Here is a 10,008-nt window from a genome sequence, read left to right on the forward strand (position 1 = left end):
TGAACTTTGTTCAGATGCATTTATTTGCGCTATTGCTAATTTGTTTATTTGTCATTTTATTTCTGTTTACTTGTCTTTAACAATGTTTGAAATTTATATTAGTTAGTCCAGAAGGAATAACCATAGGAAAACTTTAGTTTTTTTTAAGGCTGCTGATTTTTGTTCATGGTATTCAGCTGCAACATAACAGCTTGCCAAAAGACACAGAATAAGTATGTTTGATACAAATGTTTTTACCTCACAAATCGCAACTGGGAATTGATAAGTATCAGAATCGATAAGCAGAATCTGAATCACTTAAATTCAAATGATACCCGACGGCCAACCCAACGTGAATGATTTACCGGTGCGAAGGACACATAGCAAGGCTTAATGTCGAGCACTGATTAAATCATGAAAACCTATTCTAGTAGACTACCTGAACAAAACTACCAAATACTACTGTCCGATATGTTTATCTTAGAATAATGGTTATTTCACTTTAAAATGTATTTATAATCAATAGTAGGCCCTATGCATTATAAAATACATAGTATTCAGTAAGTAGTAAGCTATTATTCAATTTCAAACACGTGTCTCTGGAGCCTTCAGTAATTCAACTATCCAGTCACATGATACAGACAGCTTAACTAGACTGTGACATTGAATATCATCCTGTCTATGGTCTTAGAAAGTCTGGCCTTGCACGTCACACTACATGATAAATCACTCACAACCATAGCACACAAAACAGAGATATATGTGGAACGCTATAATTTCAATTAAAAATAGTTATTTTAAATTGTAATGATATTTTACATTATTACTGTTTTTACTGTATTCTGACTTGGTGAGTGTAAGGACATCTAACATCTTACCTACTCCTAACTTTTGGACTTCTTCTTTGACTTATGTTTAAATGCAAAAAAAGAGAACTCATTTGCACAAGGAACAGGAAACCTGTAGCAAAATGTTGGAATTACATATAGCGAACATCCTATTTTCAGATCCAGCATGTAGGAAACTATGACAGCTTTTTCCTGATCACATGCCCACCGTTGAGTTCTAAAACAAGTTCTCTGACCTCCTTTTTGCTGAACTGGCAATTGAGGGTTAGCACAGCTCTTTCGTCCAAATATTCACATGAATACCAGTCCATATGACATACAAGATTAATAAAAGTGCAACCCACGTCTCATCTTTATACCCATTTGCAGTTATTTCCAAAAACAAGGTTTACTTTTAGAATGAGCAAACATGATTTTATGATCAAGCAGCGATTGTCAAAACTCAAGAAGAGTTGGAGAATGTGCTACAAAACGAATTATAAACCGTGAGGCCGTTAGCTGTGGTGATATTAGACCTAAAGCCTGAATAGAATTCATCCCTAAAGACTGAAAGTGTACTTCTGCTTTGTTCCCTTTCCTCACCGTCGACAGAAATGAACAACTTAGTATGTTTGTCAAAATTCATGAACTTACGGTTTGGAGTCACACACAGTGTGCAAACAGACAATTTCATTCTTGACTAGAAAAATGACCAATGACTGCAAAGTCATACAGTTAAAGTATCAAAACAAGTAGCATTTATTTTAAAATCCCCATGGAAACAAAATTTAAACAGCATTATTGTTTTAAAGGCACAATATGCACTTTTTTTTTGCTTTTATTATGCCACAGGCGACCGCTTTCGGCTTCTTCCAGTCATGTGTATGTGGGGTGTCGCAGCACTGCTTTATCATATTAGATACATTTGAGTGTGTTGAATGTTATGTTATAATGCTACTCTGTGTGCTCGCTCGGTGGCTACTATGAGACACTTGTTGCAAACTGCAGTAAGTTAGATCGATATTAGGCATGGTAAAACATGGTACTTGTGGTTAATCAAGAAAATGAGATGTAAACAATAAGGGCAACGCACAGACACGTAAAATTGCTTATTTCTCTGGATATAATATATAACATTGTTTTAGTGTTTTTTGGATATTTTAACCCTCTTGCAGCTCAACTCTTCTCTTTTCTGATGACTAGGGCGGGGCAACCTGTCAATCATCTGAGATCCACCAATAGAGACAGAGCGACACGCGTCATAATCTGAAGACCACGCCCACCGGGGGGGGAAACAATCAAACCGTCTCCATTGACTTTGCATTGCGTGAAGCGGCCTTTTTGTCATTTCGGACTTATAACAAAAAACTGAACAATGTATAAAAGCTGATATGTGACAAGGTGTACAGAAAACAAGCTAAACAAAACCCAGAAGCAAAAACCCAGACGTTTTTATAAGCTGTTGACCCAAAAAACGAGCGTTTAAGTACAAAAAAGTGGATTCAGGCCATTGAGACAGAGCGCGCGGGCCATTTTACACTGAGAACTACGGCGACTAGAGGGGAACGTAATCAGCGACAGTAAATATCATATATAAAACGGACATTTGGATATTTGACTTAACAGTGACAAAATGTTTACTGCACACATACACATACTGAGACATACTGAGTGTCAGGATCCGAAAACTTCCCCATTCTTCCTGCTGAAGCTTCACTTCGTATTGCCTGTCTCCACTTTTATCTTCTTAAACGCTCGTTTTTTTGGGTCGACAGCTTATAAAAACTTATTTCTGTGTTTTTAAGCTTGTTTGCTGTACACCTTGTCACATATCAGCTTTTAGACATTGTTCTGTTTTTTGTTATAAGTCCGAAATGACAATGAGGCAGCCTCCCGCAATGCAAAGTCAATGGAGAGCGTTGGATTGTTTTCCCCCCCGGTGTGGGCGTGGCCTAAATACGCTCTGTCTCTATAGCAAACCACAACCATCCAATCAATTTGCCAAGGACAAAACCAAGCCCCGCCCAACATTTGTTCTTGTTCCAGAAGCCGTTTCACTTGGAGATACGCCACAACAGGGGAAAACTTCACAACTTCCGTTTCATGCCGACTTCTTGCCAATATAGCACAAGCTCAACCTATACTTGTGGTTATTTTGCTAGGACGCCTGTGAACTTCATGACTGTTACAAACCTGAATAATGGTAACTCAAATGTTTTCTTATGCAAACATATGCATGGGGTTCAAAAGTAAAAGCAAAATGATTACATTAAAAAGTCTAATCACTGAGTCACAAAACAGAAGTTTTGAAAAACACATAATTGAATAAATGCTACTCAGAAAATGTAAACTGCAGCCAAATGCAAAACAGATATTTGAGCTTTTCAACGGATTTGGACCTACTTGTTTAGATTCATCTCCTTAAAATGATTGATTTCAGATTCAAACTGAAAATATCTAAAAAATGTTTCCAAGGAAACTGGATAAGATAAGGCAATTATCACAAAACTGAGAGAGTTAATGATCTACTTGTTTTTACCAGGAAAATATGCATTACCCAACATGACAGGGGAACTGTGACCAGGCATCGTGTATCTTCCTAAGATTTCATAAACACTAGAGCTGCACAATTAATCGTCAAAAGATTGCAAACCCGATTCAAACACCCATTCCTAAATGACAACGATTCGACTGTGTCTATTAAACCTTTGACACGTACGATCACAGCAAACTTTCAGATCTGCGTTCTGACCCGGAGAGAGCAGTTGAATAGGTATATGAAACAGCTTCACACACAGTATTTTCAACCACACAATATTGCTATTTCTGTCTTACAATCAGTCAAATAAATCACCGGAGTGCTGGGATTTAAGTGTACAAGTTTGGATAAAAACACTGATCTCTACGGAAGCAAATCACTTTTTGAAAGTAACTTGACGCTTCAAAAAAAGACTATCAATTACATTGTTACACCAGTAGGTGGCGACAAGTGACTGTTAAAAAAATTTGTGTGTGTGTATTATAAAAATGTTAACAGTCTGGGAATCACTGTAAAATCAAAAGTGAGTTTCTGCTTATTAACAGTAATCCGCAAAGACACCCCAAATTTGGGCATTAGTTAAAAATATTAAAATATTGCAGTGCTGAATCTAAATATGGCTCATGTAAGCTTCAATGTCTAATAATAATTAAGTACAGATAAAAATAAAAAGCTAAAATTATATATGATATTACAGGGCTGTCGAATGATTAATCGCACCCAAAATTAAAAAGTTTGTGTTTGCATAATATACGTGTCTGTACTGTTTATGATTTTTATGTATATTTAAATACACACATATATGTATTTTTCTAAGAAATATTATTTATATATTTGACTATAAATATAAATATTTTAAATATAAAACAAAATGTTCCTTAAATATATACATGCACGTGTGTCTATTTAAATATACATAATAATAATTATAGACAGTGACACATATATTATGCAAACACAAACTTTTATTTTGGATGCGAATGCGATTAATCGTTTGACAGCACTATTTCCAGCATTTACACTAAAATAAAATATCCAATAAACAGGGAATCCACAGTGCCAATGTGACAACAGTAAGTGTATTAGCTGAAAAGCAGCTCTTCATGTGTCATGAGTAAAAAACAATAAACAATGGGGTCAGAGAGCGTCTCAGCGGGCTGCGCCTCGCTCTACACAGCTCTATTGTACAGGAACACAGACATGATACACATCTACAGCTCGGACTGATTATAGCTTCATTTTAATACTACTGCTGTTATGATTCATTAATAGCAGGTTTCCATCACATGTTACGGACACTCATATACAAATTCTTTATTCTTCACTAGAACTTCACTTTTCCTTTAAGGACACATTTTTATTTCTGGACAAAATATTAAATTTTCTGTGTGCAACACACATTATAAATAACAACTGAAAAAGATCACATGCATTTAATTTCATTATACTTAATCAGACCTCTCTGCTTCTTACACGAAACACCTAAAAAGAAGAAAAATATATGCTTTTGTTTCTTACAGAAAGCAGATAGTTGTGATTGTATTATTATTATAATAATGAGCAAAAATGCTACAAATGCACACATTCAACCCACAAAAAAGACAGTGGGATGGTATACATCAATTTTGGTATATCATTACATTAGTACCATGGTACGTTAAATACAAAAAAAATATATATTGGTGCAAGACCAATGTAGCACTACAGTACATATACAAAAACATATCAACACCATGATGAATAGTAAAAAAACAACACTGTTCCTAGTCATTTTCAAAAACAATTACTGGTAAAACGTACTCCAATAATTTTAGTTTTATTTACAACTTCGAAGAATCTTTTTTTTTTTACACTAAAGGTAATAAGATGTAGAGGTCTATATGATATTACCATGGTACAATTGACGAAAACCGTGGTATTACCATGGTGCAAAATGATGAAATTTCACTGTTTACTGTTTGAGGCTGGATAAACGCTAATTAATTTTCAGACACATAATGCCTCTATTTAACTGGAGAGCGTCTCAAACACTAATGCTGCCTACCTAGACAGCAGCTCTGGGCTCTTGCTGCCCACAAATGCTGCACGTTGCCCCCAGACAGCTGGTGTATTTGGAGACACCGCGCAGACCTCACCTTCTCTCCAGCAGCACCGCTGGGGTTGAGCACATCTGGGCTGCGGCTCGGCGCGGACTCCTCGGCGGACAGAGGGTGGTTGATGTCCTGGATGGACTTCTGCCCGGACGACGCCAGTGATCGGGGGGTGCCAGCACTCATCGCGCTGCTGCTGCTGCTGCTGATCTCTGATCGCGCAGGTGTTTTTATTTCACCGAGGCAGCAAACATCTGTCAGCTGACAGCCACCGCGCAGAAGCGGAACTACACTTGTCAGCTGACTCGCAACAGCGACGTTCACTTCCGGAAAGCGTCGCCTCTTTTCAAATGAAAAGTAATCGTTTTTTCTCTTAAAAGTCTTGGGATGCACGGAGTACTCAAAAAATATTTCCTGATACGCGCATATTTCCTTTTTTTCACTAGTTTGAACTCAATGTATTATTCAGTTGGTGTGTATGTAAATCCAATACATTTTCGAAACTCTGATTCAATTGAAATGATTTCTGATCACTCGAAACGGCACAGCTGGCGGCACCTGCTGGCCAAAATGGGCTAATGCAACAAAAACTCATCCCAAAGTTTTCATGAAAATTCAATCAATTAAAAGTAGTGCTGTCAAATTGATTAATCGCATCCAAAATAAAAGTTTGTGTTTACATAATATATGTGTGTGTACTATGTATAATTATTATGTACATATAAATACACACTCAATCATGTATATATTTAAGAAATATTTGCATGTATATACTATATATTTATATAATTTACATTATAAATAAATATAAATATTTTAGATATAAATATTTTTAAAAAATCTTAAATATATACATGCATGTGTGTGTATTTATATATATACATAATTATACAGTACACTCACATATAATGTAAACACAAACTTTTATTTTGGATGTGATTAATCGCGATTATTCTTCAAATAATTAAATACCAATAAATGTAAAGTTTCTGTCCAATTTCTGTTCTTAATTTAGATCAATGTGCAGTATGTTTTGTATGCGTTATTAGGCAGGACATGGCAACTTTGTCAATTAGCCAAGTAGCATTCTTCTTTTTTATTACACATGCTTAATTATTATTACATCACATATGAATATTATACGCTCAAATGCAAATGTTGAACAATGTACAATCAATGCATTCAAAAACAAAACAAAAGAAAAAGAAAAAGAGAGAAACAACCACAAAAATACTTTTTTTTAAACAATGGGATTAATAGTGTAAAATTCTGAATAATAATACAGTTAGGTATAAAATATTAAATAAACAATGTTTTTTGTTTTATTAATCAGTCAGCAAGTACAAATATAATTGGCCTATAAAAGAGTATCAAACATTAGATTAAAAAAACAGTTTTGAAACCAAGGTTTGAAACGATTTGACGTAATAAAGCCTTGTGACTTTGTGTTAAAATAAATTATTAAATTTATTTTAATACATTTTACTTTATTAAATCTCTTAAATCAAAATTGATCTAGACAAGTAAATGGAAACTATCCAAAGCTCTCTTAATCCTAAAAGCAACGAAAACTGTATTTGTATGTTCATCTTTTGTGCCCTCATAAAGTGTAAGTGTATTACATTTCCTTTTTGTAAAAAAAAAAGAAAAAAAAAAAAAAAGATCCGAGTCACTGATTCGAAACAAAAGATTCAAAAGATTCGAATCGTAAATACCATGGTAAATACCCAGCCCCACCGCGGGTGGCAGTAATGCGTTACTTAGGCTCTGGCTGAATTAAATACAGAAGAAGAAGATCCTATCCCATGTGCGAGGCATGTGAGGAGAGGACTGGCGGTGGATGAACTGCTATGGGCTTTTATCAGTAAAAGGTAGAGAATAATTTAATATTACAATTAGCCGACTGATTTTGTTTAAATGTAAACTGACCCAATGATTAAAAACACTACCCATCTGACCCTGAATACAGGGGAAAGATTATTTACTCTTTTATGAGGGTTCGTTCATCTTCATGATTTTGAGGAAAGCTTTGCTACCTGGTTTAACATTTCTTTCCTGCTTCTTTCATTTCAGACCAAGACACGGGAGGAACACTCATCTCAATATGTGTTGTGTTTGTGTGCTTTTTTGATCAATAAATAGTTCTTGATCTTTAGATTTTGACTGTCTTGTGCTTTTGTGTTGTTGTTCTGTTCTGCGAAATTCAATACATTTAGTATTAACCAAACTTTCAGTGGTTGAGCTGCATGGAAAACCTGGAGATATTAGCTAAAATATATTTTTTATAATATTTAAATTTTGGCTAAGACCGAAGCTTCTGGGTTATATTTCAAATCTTTACGACTTTGTTAAATTAAGACGTTATAAAATATTTTGTATCAATGTAGGCATCACAATAGTGTAGACGTATTTGTTTAAGAAATTGCTATATTTAAAACAAAATGCTGTTTTAATCTGAAAATAGAAGTACTTCTATGGAAGTCCTCAAAATATTCTAGAATAGTTGTAAACAAAAGTTGAATCTTAAAATAGGCAGAAACAATTTAGTGTTCAATGTTACCAATAACTACGTTTTTAAAAGTGTAGATCTCTGAAGATGACCAATGTGGTGCTGCTGATATATTAAGCTCCTTAAGGCGATCAACCCTAACGTATTTGGGGAAAAAAATCAAATAATCCTTATCTTTCATTTATAGCAAACATACGTTAGTCAAAAACTAACCATCTCTTTCAATTTAATCCTGATCTTTGTTGCTAGAAAATAAAATTACACAAAACAGGGCGTAAATCCGTGGTCATGAGCGTGGCGTGTTGGCAGTCAGCGTCGACTCCAGTACAGCACGCGGCGCTGTGAGCCAAGAGAACAAACGCGTTCTAAAGAACAAGACTCGCGCATGATGGGGACACGCTTGAAGGTGATAATATACATTTACACATTATATTCGTTTTTATTCAGTTAACACAGTGTCTCTGCTATGTTTATTAGCAAACTTAGTAAAGACAGTTGCTGTTATTACATGTATTTATTTTATAGTTACAATTTCTTTATATGTGTATTCGAAAGGTTCTGCGAGTGTTCAAAGATTTGCACAAGACAAGAAGAAATGTTTTTAAAGATGACGACCGAGCTCTGACAGGTATCACTAAACACATTCACCAATTTTATGAACTGAAATGCTTCCAAAATGTCTACCTAACGTGCTTTGTATTCCACTGACATTTCTTTTTGTCTATACATTTTATTATTTTTGTTTCATTGGAATAATTGCCCTGTCTTTTGTTGTTGTTGTTGTTTTTTCAGTCGTTACGTTATGAATAAAATGCATAAATAAACCATTTAGAATATGTATTTTAGTATATATATTATTGAAATGCAGTTTCTGATACACGGTTTTTCCGTCTGGACCTGAAGCTGCCAGGTTAAAAATCAATGACGAATTCAAAAGGAACAAGAATGAAACAGAAGAAGAAAATATTAAAGAGGTAAATCACATGAGAGCCCGTCTTACTGTAGTACCATTGAACCAAAGAAGTGCTTTTGTTTTGTTAACACTTTGAATTAAATGTTATTTTGGTAGCAGGGTATTACTGTTATTTTTATAATTGTATTGTATTTTAAAGTTTTAGTGTTTTTGTAATTTTTTTTTTTTTTGTAAACTTCTACTAAACAGAAATGAGAAAGGTTGCTTTGGTAAATAGCTGAAATAAAATGTTTTTTTATTTTATTTCATAGATAGATATTGAAGATATTAAACTGTCACTCAGTCCGACTCCCAGAATCACAAAAAAACTTGATATTTAATGTCTTTCTTCTCAGATGCTAAAAATGGCCCGATCAGTAGAGACCATCCTTCGTGAAAGTGTGTTACAGGTTGAGCATGTGGAGGAAAATAAAATCTGTAAGTGATTTGGGTGACTCTCAAAAACATGTTCAGGTCACATTTCATCCCGATATATAGACATTTAAGCATGTTTTTTGCCCGTTAGGTCATTGAGTAATTTTTACATTCGAGTAATAAGAACGACATTTTAATTTGAGGTTGAAATATAATTAAACATCTTGAGTTTTGTAAGATGCATCCTAATTTTGGTATTCAAATGTTTATTTCCTCAGGCTAATCGTTGTTGCTTATATTTTGCAGTGTTGCGACCCCGTGAGAGTCTCTTGTTGGAAAATGTGCCGTACTGTGATTCACCCAGGAAAAAGACATGATCCTGATTTACTCTCACTGAAAACAAGGCATGTCTCTGATATTTGACAAGGAAACACATTAATGCAGATGATCCTCCAGTAATCCTCCATCCTTCATTTCCACTGGAATATCGCACAGCTGTCATAATATCTTATATGTTGGTTTAATGCGAATGTGATTGTGTTGAATTAAATGCAATGGATTGCCATGTTGTAAATAGTATTTGTTTGGCTGAGTGTTGAATAAATTGTATAAAAGAAAGAAAAAGTGTATTTCAAGATTATTGCAGTTCTTTTTTGGGTACAGGACGGCTATACACTAAATTGTAAGTAAAACCAAATAAATAAGTGGTAATATATTCTGAATACTCTTTTAAATGA

General features: G+C 34.5%; 2 protein-coding genes across 2 annotated transcripts in view; one reads left to right on the forward strand and one right to left on the reverse strand.

The window, feature by feature from the left end:
• snx30 (sorting nexin family member 30) overlaps window positions 1–5,728 on the reverse strand; it is a 32,266-nt gene extending 26,538 nt beyond the window's left edge. Inside the window, exon 1 of the mRNA XM_079804219.1 lies at window positions 5,481–5,728. Within this exon, the coding sequence (XP_079660345.1) occupies window positions 5,481–5,621 (141 nt within the window). The 5' untranslated portion in view covers window positions 5,622–5,728. The remainder of the gene's footprint in view (window positions 1–5,480) is intronic.
• Window positions 5,729–8,302: 2,574 nt separating this feature from the next.
• lyrm7 (LYR motif containing 7) lies at window positions 8,303–9,881 on the forward strand. Its single transcript, XM_079804204.1, has 5 exons — window positions 8,303–8,350; window positions 8,500–8,572; window positions 8,848–8,918; window positions 9,253–9,334; window positions 9,578–9,881. Exons 1-5 carry the CDS (start codon window positions 8,330–8,332, stop codon window positions 9,646–9,648), a joined length of 318 nt encoding a protein of 105 aa, XP_079660330.1. The 5' UTR covers window positions 8,303–8,329; the 3' UTR covers window positions 9,649–9,881.
• The last annotated feature ends 127 nt before the right edge of the window (window positions 9,882–10,008 follow it).

The sequence above is a fragment of the Gobio gobio genome (genome assembly GCF_949357685.1).
Source record: "Gobio gobio genome assembly, chromosome: 22".
NCBI classification, from domain to species: Eukaryota; Metazoa; Chordata; class Actinopteri; order Cypriniformes; family Gobionidae; genus Gobio; species Gobio gobio.

What these genes read in the sequence shown, in the direction of transcription:
- lyrm7 (XM_079804204.1), top strand. Translation starts at nt 8,330, where the DNA reads ATGATGGGGACACGCTTGAAG. An exon ending in TGATGGGGACACGCTTGAAG is followed by an intron (nt 8,351 to 8,499) that starts GTGATAATATAC and finishes TGTATTCGAAAG; the next exon opens with GTTCTGCGAGTGTTCAAAGA. An exon ending in TGACGACCGAGCTCTGACAG is followed by an intron (nt 8,573 to 8,847) that starts GTATCACTAAAC and finishes CTGGACCTGAAG; the next exon opens with CTGCCAGGTTAAAAATCAAT.